The 18,195-nt window shown below is 36.2% G+C and overlaps 1 protein-coding gene across 5 annotated transcripts in view; it reads right to left on the minus strand.

Moving 5' to 3' along the window:
- Positions 1 to 18,195, minus strand: part of LOC149089429 (muscle calcium channel subunit alpha-1-like) — a 295,248-nt gene that overhangs the window by 16,029 nt on the left and 261,024 nt on the right. For 2 of the 5 annotated variants that reach the window (XM_089238484.1, XM_089238459.1), the window contains 5 exons: positions 15,776 to 15,877; positions 13,399 to 13,538; positions 11,982 to 12,092; positions 7,627 to 7,886; positions 6,490 to 6,801 (listed from right to left, as the gene is read on the minus strand). In XM_089238484.1, the coding sequence (XP_089094610.1) occupies positions 6,490 to 6,801; positions 7,627 to 7,886; positions 11,982 to 12,092; positions 13,399 to 13,538; positions 15,776 to 15,877 (925 nt within the window). Of the gene's footprint in view, positions 1 to 6,489; positions 6,802 to 7,626; positions 7,887 to 11,981; positions 12,111 to 13,398; positions 13,539 to 15,775; positions 15,878 to 18,195 lie in introns of all 5 variants that reach the window. The other 3 variants (XM_089238476.1, XM_089238451.1, XM_089238466.1) reach the window with 2 other exon arrangements.

Consider the following 18,195-nt stretch of genomic DNA (forward strand, 5'->3'; position numbering starts at 1 on the left):
CGTGTACACTGAAAAGGACCGTACATGGACGGCCAGACCAGACTCAGGCCAAGCTCACAACTGCTGACGCTGCCACTAGATGGAGACTTATGGAAGGATGACGTCACTCTCCGCTACCACACGAAGGTTTTTAATAACTGGCTGTTGCGAAGATATATTTTGGAAAGAGAAAATTCAACCGGAAAGTGAAAGGACGTGGGTTCGATTCCCAGCAGGGGCAGTTGAATTTTCTCTCTTTCCAAAATATATCTTCGCAACAGCCAGTTGTTAAAAACCATCGTATGGTAGCAGAGAGTGACGTCATCCTTCCATAAACGTTGAATTGCAGGATTCTGTGATCTTATAAACAGTTCTCCTTTCGATCATATCTGGGGCTACGGTTTCTTGCTGAGATTTAAATCCAGTTAGAAAAATAGTACGAATTTTATTTCTAGATAGATCGCGATTTTCAGTCGGATGATTTTTTTTTTTATTCTAAGTAAATTCAAAATACTTGCGAGCTTCTTTAACGTTGGCCAGCTACAAGAGTATTCTCCAAAGCGTACTAATAATACGCTTAATACGTATTAATAGTATGCATCTTTAATATGCGCGCTTTGGTATTCTCCCGCTGCGCGTAAGTTAGTTTCTGCACGGGCTCTCTTTATAAACTCGCTCAATGTAAATGAGCCTTTAAATCGTCATTTCAAATGTTAAAAAAAATTAATAAAAGTAACGATAGAACAAACAACAAATGTAACTTGCTCGATGCTCCAAGAAAGGAATTCGGCCCTTAGGACAAACTTTTTAAAACTAATAAAATAAAGGATCAATTTTAAAATAAGATGAAAATGAAAGAACGAGTGGGGAAATAAGAAAGAATGGTAGTAGAGGAGGGGAAAAAATTCTTTGTTGTAAATACGCTATTTTTTTCCGATCGGCTTTTCCATAAAATGACGACTCTTAACTATAAGGAGCTTTCTTTCCAAGCGCCTTGAAATCAAGTTATGCTGACGTCACACGGTATGCTCCCGGGAAGATAAAGACGCCTTCATATATATATATATATATATATGGGTTCCTTGTACGATCGTAGTTCAATGAAGGGAGGGAGAAAATTAGCGACCTTGAACCGGTAAAGTTCGTCCTTGAAGAAAAGAAAAACACTGACACCCGAAAAGCGCGCGAGACCGAGGTTTTTTTGCTAAAAAAAGTGGAAAAAGTGACCTGGGCCCGAAAATAGGTAATAAAAGTGACCAGCTTCTAAAAAAGTGACTTTTAGGGGAAAAAGTGACCCGTGCCGAGCCCTGCCAGGGCTCAGCACGGATCATGGCCTCAAAACTAGTGAAAATAGTGACCAAAATATTTAAAAAAGTGACCAAATAGTGACCAAAATGTTTGAAAAGTGACCCAATAGTGACCAAAATAATTTTAGAAAGAGACCAAATGGACAATGAATTTTGATTATTACCAAATTGAATGAATTTAGTTTTCACTAAACTTTGTATTTCAATGGAGCTCATCGAAATTGCTTTTTTTACATATAGCAGTGTGAAATAAATCAAACTCGAATGCATTCTGCTAACCAGAAAAGTTTTGAATAACTTATCAAATTTATCAACAACTATGTGTGAGAGAGTAACATTACATCCTTTCTAAGTAACAGTAGTAATGCCTTTCCCCCTCCCATAGGGGCCGTTCAAGTATTATGTCATCACATAGATGGGGGGAGGGGGTTTCCGATTTGCTGACGGGGGGGGGGGGGGGTCGAAAATGACTAAAAATTTGCTTATGTAATACTTGAATGGCCCCATATTGCTATCCACAACCCATCTTAAAATCAATTTAAGCAGGAAAAACTTCAAAACGGGAAAAAATTTTCACATTCAAAGAAAGAAAAAAAAATGAAATAACACAAAATTTGATGAGAGAATTTGTCCCATCTACATCCTAGTGGATTTTTCATTATGTTATGCTATGAATGACAGTATACAAAATGTACTCAAACTCTTTTTTTTAACTAAGTACAAATTGATTTACATAATTAGGTTTGTATAACATCTTCCAACAAATTTTAAGAAATTTACTATAATGATTGATTTAAAAAAAAAACTAAAATTACATTTTTAACAATATTATTTTAAATTATTAAATTAAAATATTACTTAAACTACTGAATTAAATAAATTATTTAAATTAACTAAATTATTTTAATTGTTAGGGGCCGTTCAAGTATTACGTCATCATCGATGGAGGGGGGGGGGTGTTTCTGACTTGCTGACTTTTGATGACAAGGGGGGTTTCGATAATGCTTACGTCATCAACCACCCTTTATGAAAATATGAGTTAGGATTCAGAGGGGCAGAGCTGATGACGAAATTTTGCTGACAAGGGGGGGGGGGGGTCAAAAATGGCTAAAAATTTCCTTACGTAATACTTGAACGGCCCCTTATACGTTGAGGGAGGGCAATCCATCCCCCCCCCCCCAACGTCAATGGCAGAGCCTAATGATGTATATCAATTGTCATCTGCCGCATCTCTAAGACCTTCAAGTCTATCTGCACCTATGGCTGGACTGGGAAGGGTGGGTGGGTCTACTCTTTTACAGGCGAAGGAGGCTCCAAAATAATACTGCCCTTGGGTGAGGGAGAAAACAAATCAGTTTTGAAATTGTTTGGTTTTTGAGAGAAAAATTTTTAAATATATATTTTCCTTTTTTTTTTACACACAACATACACCCTTGCAAAAAAAACATTTACTACTTTACCCAGAAACAATATAATTTTGCCCCCCCCCCCCCCGTAATTTTTAACAGAAAAAGACTCCGCGGTCTTCCCCGGTAAATTTCCCATGAACCTTGTAAGCACCAACGTGGCGACTTTTTTCCTCGCCAACCAATCGCCGTTTTGCGGCGATCAATTCAAGATGGCTGACAAAGGGCACATAAAATTACAAAAAAATATATAATTTATAACATGAATCAACCAAATATGCGGCAATATGCGAAAATCGATAGAAATATATCGGGAAATACGGAAAATTAGGATAAAATGAACACAAAAATCGAATCAACGACATACGGGGTTTATAAATGCGGTTGATAGAGTTTATGGATGCTGCTGTCAGGGCTACTTATTTTAGCGCGAAAAAAAGTCGCCACGTTAGCTCGGACTCCTCCCGTAATTTTCAAAGAACAAAAACAGTGAATTCGCCCCCACCCGGGGCACCCGATTTACCATGGCCGTAATACGATATTTTTTCTGGAGGGGAAATGTAATTTTACTGCCCCTTGACTGTGAAATTCGATAATTTTGCAAAGGAATTTATTTCCTTTTCTTAAATATACCATTCCATCAAAAATTCCATTCGAGGCATTGCCCCCCCCCCCCTAGTTTTGGATTTGATCACGGTATGTAGCAACCCGGGCCGCAAGTACGAACGAAAATTTACTATCGCCCGGGGCCGGTATCCATTTTTAATAACGGAAAAAAGAGTAAACTCGGCACCTTTCCTCGTTCAACACCCGTGGAACCAGACCCCGCCCTCTCCTATTGCGGTCATAACAGCGACTCGAGACAAAAACGTTGTAATAACTTCCGAGGTCTGAAAAGGGGATTTTTTTTACACAACACCGAGAATGGAGCGCAATATGTCGATATTAAGTCAACAATCAGCATCGTGAAGATGCTCTAAATTAAGTTACGGCCAGAAGCGGATAAAGGTCAGTTGTTGACGGCCCCGGGCATAAAAAAAAATTAATATTACGCCCCTTAAATTAGGAAAAAAGTATAAAGTAGGGGCCAAAGGCGCGGTCGCTGTGCCCACCGTTAAATCCACCTCTATGTACGGCTCGCATGCACGTTAACTGAGTTTTCATCAGCCTGATGACCAATTTTCATCTGATTTGGTTAAATAAACGTTGAATCCGAAGGTTTTTAACAACTGGCTGTTGCGAAGATATATTTTGGAAAGAGAGAAAATTCAACTGCCCCTCCGGGGAATCGAACCCACGTCCTTTCACTTTCCGGGTGAACGCACTAGACTACAGAGGCAACGAATCTCTCAATCTTTCCTTGGAGCTCGTGTACACTGAAAAGGACCGTACATGGACGGCCAGACCAGACTCAGGCCAAGCTCACAACTGCTGACGCTGCCACTAGATGGAGACTTATGGAAGGATGACGTCACTCTCCGCTACCACACGAAGGTTTTTAATAACTGGCTGTTGCGAAGATATATTTTGGAAAGAGAAAATTCAACCGGAAAGTGAAAGGACGTGGGTTCGATTCCCAGCAGGGGCAGTTGAATTTTCTCTCTTTCCAAAATATATCTTCGCAACAGCCAGTTGTTAAAAACCATCGTATGGTAGCAGAGAGTGACGTCATCCTTCCATAAACGTTGAATTGCAGGATTCTGTGATCTTATAAACAGTTCTCCTTTCGATCATATCTGGGGCTACGGTTTCTTGCTGAGATTTAAATCCAGTTAGAAAAATAGTACGAATTTTATTTCTAGATAGATCGCGATTTTCAGTCGGATGATTTTTTTTTTTATTCTAAGTAAATTCAAAATACTTGCGAGCTTCTTTAACGTTGGCCAGCTACAAGAGTATTCTCCAAAGCGTACTAATAATACGCTTAATACGTATTAATAGTATGCATCTTTAATATGCGCGCTTTGGTATTCTCCCGCTGCGCGTAAGTTAGTTTCTGCACGGGCTCTCTTTATAAACTCGCTCAATGTAAATGAGCCTTTAAATCGTCATTTCAAATGTTAAAAAAAATTAATAAAAGTAACGATAGAACAAACAACAAATGTAACTTGCTCGATGCTCCAAGAAAGGAATTCGGCCCTTAGGACAAACTTTTTAAAACTAATAAAATAAAGGATCAATTTTAAAATAAGATGAAAATGAAAGAACGAGTGGGGAAATAAGAAAGAATGGTAGTAGAGGAGGGGAAAAAATTCTTTGTTGTAAATACGCTATTTTTTTCCGATCGGCTTTTCCATAAAATGACGACTCTTAACTATAAGGAGCTTTCTTTCCAAGCGCCTTGAAATCAAGTTATGCTGACGTCACACGGTATGCTCCCGGGAAGATAAAGACGCCTTCATATATATATATATATATATATGGGTTCCTTGTACGATCGTAGTTCAATGAAGGGAGGGAGAAAATTAGCGACCTTGAACCGGTAAAGTTCGTCCTTGAAGAAAAGAAAAACACTGACACCCGAAAAGCGCGCGAGACCGAGGTTTTTTTGCTAAAAAAAGTGGAAAAAGTGACCTGGGCCCGAAAATAGGTAATAAAAGTGACCAGCTTCTAAAAAAGTGACTTTTAGGGGAAAAAGTGACCCGTGCCGAGCCCTGGTTTACTGATATAAATTTATTAATACTCTTTTAAAATAAATGTGCAACTACTTTTTTAGATATAACTATTGAAAGCTTACTGTTTCATGCACAAAATATTTTCATAATGACAGACCATGGTTAGCGTTATGTAGATTTCAATCGTGCAAAAATAAATGACAACATAGAGAAACTCCATAAGTCGGATTTTAATCCCTTGAAGTAATTTAAATTTCAAGTGCAACATATTTTCTACAAGTTGTAGTTCTGCAGTGACATTTCTATAAAACAATAGTTAAAGGACTGGAAAAAAGTATCATTATGAATGAAATAAATTAACACTATAAGTATACCGAGGCTACAGAGTAATATAAGAAACTATTGTTATAGAAGATATAGTTATACAAGAGTGTCACTTTCAAATACATTTTTAATAACTCAAAGTAATATTAATTTCTGAAAGTACTTTGAGCTACTGAAGTTTGACCTAATATGTCAATGGTTTTCAGCCTTTATGAGCTCATGGGCACGTGTACAATGTTTCCTGAAGGCAGAAAACAATGTCTGAATTCATCATTAAAAATGAATGCGTTAGACTCCTGATTATCCAACACTCAATACCAGAAGTATGCTGGATAATCGAAATTGTTGGATAAGAGAGAGAGCGCATCATCAGTGATATTTATATGAAATATGGTAATAAAATAAAAATAAAAATTTATATTAAAATATGACAGTGCTTACACAAAGAAGATCGTGTGTGCACTCAATGAACCTGCTTCATATCCACAGACTTTAGATAGTTCCACTACCCCTTTGCAGTCCAATATTTTATGCCTCAGTGCTGAACTTTAAAAGGTTCAAGTCAAAGCAGATTTAATTTTTTTTTAATTTTGCCACCTTGTGCAGCTGCATATTCTGTGTCTAAATGCAAAATGTCTTAAAAGACCATGATCATGCTTGATATTTGAAAAACATTCTAAGGAATTCCAGAAGCCAAGCTTTGCAGTTATAAGATTCTTTTTATGTTGAAATTTCATTGTTCACTACAGTAGAACCTCGTTTATATGAACATCAATTTTCCAAACAACTCTACCCAATAAAATATGTTGATTTCACAACATATGCAAAAAAAGAAGAAAAGAAAGTGTAACAACTTACTCTCTGGAAATTGGAGTTTTTACTTTCATTCCATTATTTGAGCTAGATGCTCCACTGCTCATTGATTCAGCAGTTACCAGAGGACACAATTTACTATGATTTGATGGCATTCTCCTAAGAGGTATAGTTTCACGAACTGCGCCACTGCCAACTTCGCCACTAGAGATATCTTCATCAGCCGAGAAGCTGCCATTACAACTACTTGAAGTATCTGGGTACGTGGTTTGTAGACTAAGCTGTCTCACTTGTGGAGAGAGGTTACGCACACTATTTTTGGATTGGTACATATATACATCGTCGAACGACAGGGAACTAAAAAAGAAAAATTGAAAATAAAACCATTATTTGATGCATAAATATTAAATAAACAGAAATATCATTCCATTTAATAACTGGTGTTCAGTTAAAAGAGCGAGGAGTGCATGTTTCCCATGGAAGCACAGGAAAAGATAGACTTGAAGATATGGGGACCACCATGATGATGTCAATACATGGTTAATCGCAACCCCCAGGGTGCAATGCTCCTCCATGCCCCTTCTCCCATACTTGGAAGATGCAAAAACTTTCTGAATTCGAAAAATTTACATCAAGTATAGTTAAACCCTCTTAACAGCCACCTTTCAGATGAAATCCCTCCTCTTTTAAGGGCAAATAATATTTACCCTTTTCTGAAATTTCTTCAATAAACCCCCCCCCCCCCTTTTGTCTGCTGGTGTCTGCAAAAGAGGCATTTTACTGTAATAAGCTTTTATCTTAATGCTACTATGATAAGAATAGGATAGGAGAAGTGCTAAATAGGATAGGTGCTCAAATATTTTAGAAGCTCAATGGGGCACTGCTAGAGTGAAAGAGTTGGCATAAATTTAACTCAGATAAATTTTGATAATTTTTGCAAAATTAGTCATTTTTTATGAATATAAGGACTAATTGCATTGGCACCAACAGTTAAAAATATGTTATTATTGTTAATAACACAGTTATACAGTTTTTGTTAAATACAATACATATAAGGATGAAATTTTAACTGGGAATGTGGTTAACAAAAAGTGCTAGGTGGCCTACCAAGTCAAATAGCTAAGGTGGACACATATTTTCGGTCTTACTGCATTGAAAGTGCTTAAATATATTTATTGATACCTGGAGCGACTTTGATGATGAAGAGCGAGAGGTGATTGTGGCTCTGGAGTTGAGGTTGAGGGTATGGTCTCCTGCCTCACATAGCGAACATGATTCTCTTTAAACTGTATCTTCGGTGCTGATGACCTGAATAAGCTTAAAGAGTTTGTGGGTGAAACTCTTGCGCAGGCATGTGAGGTTGTCGACCTGAGTGACCTCGTGCGAGAAATAGGTTTTGAGCGTATTGACGACCACATGCTACCAAAAAGGCCATGATTTCTCTGGATAGACAGGAAAGGCACAAGGAACAAAAAATAAATAAATTTAAATTGAGAAAATAAAAATTATACTGGAATTATTTAATAAAATTTTTTCTTAATGAAACAACTTTAATGAGTGTTTCATCATTAATACCTAGTAAATAGCCTTCCATAGGAGATGAACAGTTTCTTTTCACCCATGAAATACTTATCTGGGACCAGTTAGAAGGACAAATTGTATGCTCTTATGGCTATTGCAAGACAGTATTACACCCCGATGAATATAGACTTTTAATACAAAGAACGATATAACATACTGCAAAGTTTTCAAAAAGCAGTCGCTGAGTTCAATCTGCAGATCATCTCACGAAAATCATTCGTGAATAAAGAACTATCAAAAATTCCGAATTTGAAAATACAAAATTGTACAAAAAATACCTTTTCCCCGTGATTCTGAAGCACAAAAAATGAAAAAAAAAAAATTAATTTTGAAGAAAATGCTGCATACTCTGGCCAATGAATTTGAAATTATTATGCAAATTATATCTAAGGGATATAATATCAACATTACTTTGATGCACACAAGTCATATATGATATAATTTACAGATGAACACATACAAAATACAATAGTACACATTCATACTAATTATAAATATATTAAATTATATTTCTAATGCATCATCTAAAATACAAATACACCAGGTAATTTGAAATATCTAGAGCAGCTGATGTTATATCCTATGAGGGGTGGGGGATCCATAAATATTTGAAAGCAGAGAAAAAGGCTCAGTGAAAATATTTTGAGATTACGATTATTGTTGTAGCCAAAACCTGAAAGGAAGTCAATGAGCTGAATGTCTAAGAATACAAGTAAAGGAGAAAAATTAACAGGAAATGAATCTGTAATGGGTAACATTACTGTTTGCAGTAATGTTTGTCTGTAAAACATTTGTTGTGCAGCATAATTTTGACAAAAAAAAAAAAAGATAATCTCTTGGTCAATAACACAAAAGCCTATGTTTGAGACGTGAAAAAATTGCCAATCTAGAGTTTTTGTACCACTTTTTTTAACATAAATATGTCTTTAAATTGAGCTAACTTGACTGAACTGGATGTAAAACCAAACCAAAATGTGTCACATTTTAAATGTTTCAATTTCAAAAAGTATGCAGAGCATAAAAAAGCTATTGATGTCAAAGAATAGCTCTCATTTAGAAATAATCTATTGATCACCCTATCAATATGAATCAAATTTTCAGGTTATTATCAATTGTAATCGATCGTTTGGAAAATGTATATGCCAGGAGGTGCAAATTTCAAACAATTGTTCACACTGCAGAGCCATTGGAAGTTAAGCTGAAGGTTATTTGACAAAAGGCATTATGCAACTGATTATCTTGCTACAACTACACACAGGGCTTAATTTTTTTTGGCCCTGAAATTTTAAATATTTTGATTTAATGTAGCAGTACCATATTTTTATGGCCCTCTCATTGGGCAATTTGCTTGTTGTGTATAATTTTTATTTGCATAAAACTTAATAAACATGTATAGCTAAAATAATTTAGTATTGCAGAAAAAAATATATTGTTAATTTAAATAACTAATATAACTTTATAGTTCGCTTGATTAAAAATTACAAAAGCTCATACATATAACAGTGAAACTTCAATACAAAGATACTATAAAAACCGAGAAAAAATATTGTTGTGGAGGGGGTTTTCGTTATATATACAGGTAGCATTATCATCAGACGCCACAAAGTTTATGCTGTTATTGGCATATATTCTGAATTGGAATTGTTATTACCACCATAAAATGAATTTTTAAGTGTTTATTCACAACAAAAACATTTAAATTGATCAATTGACTGTTACACACTGTGAAGTGGTTTACTGCACAATACAATCGCGTACTACACAGAAAATAGCTTCACAGCCCATTGTCACTTTCAGAGGGTAGATAGCGCAAAATACCAATGCCACTACTAGACCACACATGCACCTCGTGCTGCACCTCTGCGGAACTTCTACGAATTGGTGTATGTTAGATATGTTAGAATGTGCATGTACGTGTTGTGTACATAACACGTGAGGTGTTTCTGTGTAATGCTTGTTATAGTGCTGCCATCTGCCATCAATTATTCGAACTATGAGTGAAGTGTAATGATTGAATAATTGTACCATTGTAGGCCTGCTGCTTTCCAATGCCATTAAACATCCTCGAAAGAAATAAAACGTGAGGAATTTAAAAATATATTGAAGAAAATTTTGCGCAAAATATGAAAAGTATTGTTGAAGCAGTTGCAAGACATGCTAAAAAATTATTGATATAAAGGTATTTATTGCAATAAAGAATATCCTTGTTTGAAAGAGGTTTAACATTCGACTATAGGTCATTCCAAACAAGATACGGAACAAATATTGTTGCAGACAGATTTATTGTTATATAACTATTTTTGTAATGAGGTTTCTCAGTAATAAAAATACTATTATCTCGGGCTTCTGCAAGTGCAAATTCTACAACAGAAAAAAATGAGATTCATCCAGGGCCCCCAAAATGGAACCTGTAAACATGAGGCCCTGACTTGGAAGCTTGTCGGTCATCCCCCGGTGTGAGTGCCATGAACAATTTTCATTTGTATTCATTTCACCAACGAATAAAATCCAGGCCTACCTACACAACTACCCATGACCGAATTCACAAATTTTATGGGGCCCCCCAGACTGGATATATCTTGTGCTTCCGCTATTGCAAATTTTTCAATGTTAAAGCAGCAAGAAAACAATGAGATCCATCAAGGGCTCCTGGAAATGAAAACTTTTAACTTTCCCATGAAGGTATACGTGCAATCCCCCCCAGGTACCCCGACCCTGTGTGTTGGGAGCACTGCTGTTATATGTATATTATACATACCTCTCGGTATGACCACACCCAAGGGCAGGGCTGACAGGAGCCACAACGATTCTTATCACTTTTTGATTTTTCACACTATAAATTAACCACAGAGGGCCCCCTGAAAAGCTGGTTTGGGGCTCGCCATCGGAATTCCAGCCTAAGGGCCTTGCTGCAGGATGTGGAAGCCTCTCGGTACATGCACATAACATGGTCCCGATGGGTCAAATGGGTCTCGATATGTGCTAGAGTTAAATGAATACTTGACCCAAAATCGTAACCGACTTCCGTAACACAAAAAGTAACAGATTTCTGTCACTCAAAAATGTCACCCACTTCTGTAACATAAAATCGTCACTAATTTTGGTTGCTTAGAAACAGGCCCTTTTCGAGTTTGTGATTTTATATTATAGAGTAGATAAGATATATTCATTAAAGTATCTGTGTATTTTTCAAATTCAAACTGTCAAATTTTACATGATTATAGAAAGGCTGGGTTTATCAAACAGATAAAACTGGCTAAAACTAATAATGATCTTTACACCTGAGAACCAGTCTTCATTCTGTGTAAGCCTCTGCTAAAATCATGCACATTGATAGCGTAGCAATTTTTATCTTTGAGTAATGTTTATCTAACATTAAATGATTAAACACTGGCAATACATTTGAGATATAATGTGCTTACTGCAGGGTTAAAAGATTTTCTTAGTAACATACAGTGTTCTCTTTCATTATTGATGGAAAATTTAAGAGGGGTGACTTACTTGAGTTACCTTCCTTACGAGAATTTTGTGCTGTTTCATGCAATGTTTACCACTTTATCAAGAAAAAACAAGGGGTAGGCCTACTTGATCAAGTATATATTTCCTTTTCCTTCATAAATAATTAAATAGTTTTTGTAGACTAAACTTCTTTATAAGGTATTGTCTAGCATGACTGAGAAATTTTAAAGACATATAGCGGTTTTAAGCTTGAATAAAGTGGTCATGAAAATCTTAAAATATATGTAAGGAAACACCCGAAACCTGGATTCATGCAGAATGACATAACATTAACCAATATGCATGGGTGTGCAGCATGCACACATGCTCGATGCACACACACACACGGAAGTAAACCATATATGGATCAGACCCATAGATATTCATGCACTCATAGATAGTCCAAATGTTCACCGGAGTAAAAATACTTGATAAATAAATAAATGAAAAAAATTTACCCTGTGCATGGGTTCAGGTTCTTGGCCCATCTCACTGTCATCAATGTCCAGGTTTCCAGAAATTGCACGTCGTATTTCGGGTCCTAACTCATGGAGCGTTCTTAGTCCGGCCTGTACAGTGGAGAGCAGCTGCAATCAAAGGTCATTTGCACACTACACAGACACCACAGGACAAGACATATCATGCACTTGCTATGCTAGACAAGAGGAAAGACTTTGGAACACCACGACCACAGGATTTCAACACATAGACAAACACGCATACAAACATATGGATGAATGGTGTGCTTCACGAAGGAATAAGATGTCTATAGCATGGGGGTGAGTTGGTAACGCATACTGATAATGAATTTTGTTCAGGGCAATGTGCACAGAGGATGTGGAATATAGAAATAGATAGGAAATGTTCATTCAAGTCAAAACTTAATTAAAATAGCTTGCCACACTAGACAGACTGACATTCATTGAACAGATTAAAAAAAAATTGACACACAGAATAAGGGAAATATGATGGTGGTGAGTGTGAATGGTTTAAAAGAGGATATATAAGTGGTGCCTTGAATCTTGGAGAGGAATTGTATACATTGTAACCAAACATGATGAAATACACCAAGCATAGAGAAAATGGATCAAAGAATTATTTTCAGTGATTTGATGACATAGTAATAACGACACCAAGCACAACGGTCTAATGTGGTACCAATGGATGATGACAGCAATCATTTGAATGAAATTAAAATGTTTTGTTTGGAAAAATGAATCTGGATTTTCTACTCAAATATTTTATTTTGGCAGTTTACATGGAAAATGTTTTCTTCCATTGACTATCAGATGAAGAAGAAGTGAAGAAATTATCTAAACTACCATATTAAAATAAATATTTTTATTTAAGAATTCAAAATTTGTGATAATATTGAGCTTTCCTAAGTATAACTGAACATGAGCAGAGAATTTAGATCAAGCCTCAAGCAAGGAAATTGCTGAGAATTATCAGTCGAAATTGGAGAAAAAATGAGGGACTAATTTCAAGAATGAGAGAAGGATTAACTACACTGGCCTTTAGTCTATGTAGACTAAACTTAATCTCAACAAGGTTTCAGTTTAAGAAAACTAGCGATCTTGAAAAACCGGAAAGAAAAAAAAAGTCAATTTTGAATCAAATATGAGCCTTTGTTGCTATCTGTGCAAATAAAATGCAAGGAATAAGGTTAAACAACAGGTTTTTCAAATGCTTTAAATGTAACACACATACAAATGGTATCAGATAAACAAAGGGAATCGTGACTTGCTCTCGTAAAAACCAATATCAAACATGCAGGTAGATATAATATGAAACCTATAAAAACTGTGAATTTGCCTGCATGCTAAAAACCTTCACGTACCATGTACACACATTACAAATATAATGTTTATGTACCTGCAATGCTACTGTTGTTGGCTGGCCTTTTTCATTCCCTGCTGCTTTGGTTCGCTCTTCTTTCCTCTTTTTAAATCGCCTGAAGTAGTCTTGGATCAAAAATGTAGCATAAAACTTCCCGACAGTTACATCATCATCAGCTAGAAATATATGTCACATGTTGCATCATAGATGTACAGAATAATGAAGAATCAGTGAACAGAAAAGTTTTAGCTACAAAAGATTTTTATAATTGAAGATTATAGGAGAAAGGTGCTTCTAAAATACAAAAGATTATATTATATAGTTATGACTAGGGTTCAGATTTTTATGACATGTTATATTTTTTTTTATAAAAAGTCATATTTTAAGCATTTTTGAGTGATTCATCACAGTTTTGAAATTTTAAAGAAACAGATAATTTCTTTGGTCATTTTAGCATCTAAAATTTATAGGTTGTGGACATTTTCTTCAAAGAAGTAGTTATGCTCTTACAGTGAATTCTCGTCTTTCTTTTTTTTCAAAAAAAATTTTCCATTCCCGGTTGCCACCTTTTTGTTTTTAGAGGATCCTCTCGCTATGTTTCTGAACATGGCATGCCTAGCATTTGCAAAGTTATTCATTTGGAAACGAAACCTTTGCATTCAATGTATTTTTGTCATGGGGGATAGACGGTTTTGCCACCACTCTTAGTCACTGTAAAACTCCAAGGTTCTGTAACAATGCTTTTTGTACTATAACAGTAAAAATCATTCTTTAAACCCCCCCCCCCCAAAAAAAAATTGCCACTTTCTCAAGTTTGGTAGTTGATTTGTTTCTTCTTGTAATTCTGGAGCTGCCTGAAGTTGATTATTCAGAGTTATGTTACAAAGTTAAAAATATCAGAATTTTTCAGGAACTTTGGGTTTTCAGCACCAATGGTAGCAGCTGTGCAATCATGTGGGCATCGTGAGAGATTCACATCACGAGGACCTGGATTTGAATCCCACTGGTGGTGGTTGGCTGAAGTTGGATTTGAGTCATTTTCCCAGCTTCTTACGTACATGTTAGTATATCTCCCCATTAAAAAAAAATTCAATAGATCCTACAACCATGGCCGCAACCAGAGACAAAAATTGACACTGTCACCTAGGGAAAGTACCCATTGTGGCACCCTTTTCTCGTAATTTTGAATGAAGAAAAATGAAACTTTGCTCCCTTCCTTGTCTAGCGCATGGGGCACCAGACCTCTGTTGGTTGCAGCCCTGCCTGCAACTGTACAAATATTCAACCATTGCACTTCACTCACAATTTAAAATACATGTGACAGCATGGTCAGCACTAGATACTCATGCACATGGTTAGCTATAGAACATATGCAAATTTTTGGCATAACTCACATCTGAAAGGGGATAAAGTGTTGGTAAATTGCCTGAAGATGGTAGATCAGAGTTGTGCTCAGTTTACAAGAACAATAACCTATGGTACCACTGCATTGTATGTTGTTAAAAATGTTAAAAGCTCCAGCACAAAATTGATTTAATGTGCAGCAATATTGCAATTCAGCTTGAGGAACAATCAACGAGTTCACATAAACAGGACATCTGCTTTATGAAAAAGTGTTTTCTCAAATATTGCTCTGTCAGGTGATTTTTTTTTTAATTAAAAAAAAAAACTTTGCTAAGTAGCTTCTTCTCATATTTCTTAAAAGCAACTAAACAACAGTAGTTTTTTAAACATTTAAAACTGTATTTCATAACATTCAGTGTGATTCTAGAACGCACCAAAGGAGTCAACTATTACATACAAAATATATCTTACCAGCATGGTAGAGACTTTGTTAAGGCTGGCATTAACTATAAAAGTTTCATAAAAGTTCTTTTATAAAACTTGAAAAAAAACAACTAGCATTTGCTCGAATGTAATAAATATGCTTATTGGCTGCATTTTGCACGTTTTACAAAAGAACCATTACAAAACTTTTATTATGTAATCCTGGAGTAAGAGCTATAATGCAAATTTTATATAATGGTTGATATGGGCATATCTGTTATAGATAAAGGTGGTGGTTTTTATTTGAATTTGGTGGGAGAATTTTAATTCAAAAGTTAAATCGATGAACTTTTTGTTTATTTCTTAACTTTTTTAAGATAATAAACAATAACTGAAAAGAAGGGATGAAATAATGGGAAAATTATAAGGTTATATTTTTGAATATTTTAGGTCATAAATGTATGCATATTTTCAAGATTTTTAGATCATAAAAATGTGAGTCATAGTTATGACTGATTGCCGATGCCTGATGATATTAGGAGGGAGGGGATTTTTAAATAAACTGTAATTTAATAGATCTTGATTAGCCATATGAAATAAAAAATGAATCAATTTTATATGTATATTAAAGGTCCATAATACACACCTCCGGCAGGTGGGACAACCTGATCTAAAAGTTGCTGGCTTGTTCTCTTCCAAATTTTTCTAATCACAGCTCGAAGCTCCTCATTGGCTTGATCAATATTACCTGATGAACATATAAATTAGTTATTATTTAATCAAAACCATGTAAATGATAATGAAACTTTTAAACATTGCATATGATTTATATTAAGTGATAAATTTGTCACATTCATCTAAAAGTTGAATCAAATTTCAAATGCATGCAAATTCAACATGATCGATGAGAATTTAGATGCAGACTGCTCTATAATATTATACTAGCTCAATAATTTATAATATTCTGTAGCAGGTATGATACATACATAAAATTTCATCTAACTGATACTGGTGAAAAATCTCTACTTTTTTCATCCTTAAAATGAAATATCAGCTTTATTTTGTGTTGGTAACATTATTGTGTAAATATCAGGCATAAATTGTGCAAATATTGAGGAATAAACACTGATTTGAGAGATTTCTGAACAAGTTGGGAGCAGGGTATGAAAAAAAAAAAAATCAGATTTTTTTTAATTTAAATTAACTGACTGCTTATTAAGTAAAATAAATCTTGTTAATCATTAAGAATGCATATTTTTTCACTTAATCTCTCAAATTTAATTCGGCATTATTGAATAAACTAAAAACAATAAGAAACAAACAATAAACAAATGAAATATAGGAACACCAAAAATCTGTGTTTATCTAACATGAAAGGTCATTGAGCTCGAATTAACTTCATGGATTAACATTTTTCTTGTCGAGCACATTTATTAATAAGGGATTCCACATTAAAGTAAATGCCTAGTAGAAACTCAATATGAAATATTTTGAAGGTTTCTTGATTCCTTCTATCTTCTATGTACAACTAAAGGGTCATTCAGCTTCAACTAAATGAAAAAACATATTCTATTGACCACATTGTTTTTTATGCAATTGATGGATGCATTTATTATGTGTTTCAGACTTGCATGTTGCTTAATAATTTACACTTTATTTTTTCACAGAATTAACGAGTTTTGGTAAAAAAGAACGAGCAAACTCAAGACTACACTGCTGGCCACCGTAAATGCAACACCCTGAAGGAAGCATGCAAATAATATGAAATTTACAACATGCATTAGCGGAGGTGAGATATGCAAATGATTAGAATTTCAGCGCAGACGCACATCACGCGCACCTGTGGCGCCACTTCAAAGCGCTATTTAAGGCTTGGAGATTTCGACGATTTGAAGTACGGCAATTGTGTTTTTCTTGTGGTTTTTTCAAAAAAACGATCAATTATGCCTCATAGAAAACAGCGATCATCTTTTGATCAAGTATCCGAGTTCGACAGAAGAAGGATAGTGGCCTACCGAGATTGTGGATTATCTTTCAGGGAAATCGGTAGTCGTGTTGGACGAAACCAAACAACTGTAATGCGGATATGTGATCGTTGGATGCAGGAGGGTACGACGGACCGACGTGTTCGATCGCATCCACCTCAGTGCACCACTTCACGTGATGACAGGCGTATTGTGCGTATGGCAGTGACGGATCGCTCAGCCACATCACGAACCATAGCACAGCACATTCAGTCTGTACCACATCATCCAGTGTCTGCGCGTACCATTCGACGCCGTTTACAGCAGAGTGGTCTGTCCGCAAGACGTCCATTGCTTCGTCTACCCTTGACGCAGAACCACAGACGTCGCCGCCAATGGTGCGATGAAACAAGGATGTGGACGGCACAATGGAATGAAATTGTCTTTACTGACGAGTCACGCTTCTGTTTGCAACACCACGATGGTCGGATTCGAGTCTGGAGACACCGTGGAGAGAGGATGCTGAACAGCTGCGTTATGCACCGCCACACTGGTCCTGCACCGGGTTTTATGGTATGGGGCGGTATTGGATATCACTCTTGCACTCCTCTAATACGCATTGCCGGTACTTTAAAAAGCTTAGCGCTACATCTCCGAGGTGTTGGAGCCAGTTGTCCTTCCTTACCTTCAGGGCTTGCCCACAGCCATATTTCAACAGGATAATGCGCGACCACACGTGGCATGCATTGTCCAAAGGTTCTTCGTCAATCGCCAGATTGAATTGCTTCCCTGGCCAGCTCGCTCTCCGGATCTTTCGCCGATAGAAAACATGTGGTCCATGGTTGCTCAACGATTGACCCAGATTACATCCCCAGCTGCTACACCAGATCACCTTTGGCGACGCGTGGAAGCTGCTTGGTCTACTGTACCCCAAGAACACATCCAAAGTCTCTTTGAATCAATGCCGAGGCGTGTGGCAGTGGTGATCTTCAACAATGGCGGCTACTCTGGCTACTGATTTTGGCACGAACCACACTTCACAGAAGTCTATAAATTTAATCATTTGATGCTTGGTCAACATGTTATCTACAAAATAAATATT

This window comes from Pholcus phalangioides, unplaced genomic scaffold, assembly GCF_987345545.1.
Source record: "Pholcus phalangioides strain wild (caught in Gottingen) unplaced genomic scaffold, Ppha-v1.0 ptg000002l_1, whole genome shotgun sequence".
NCBI classification, from domain to species: Eukaryota; Metazoa; Arthropoda; class Arachnida; order Araneae; family Pholcidae; genus Pholcus; species Pholcus phalangioides.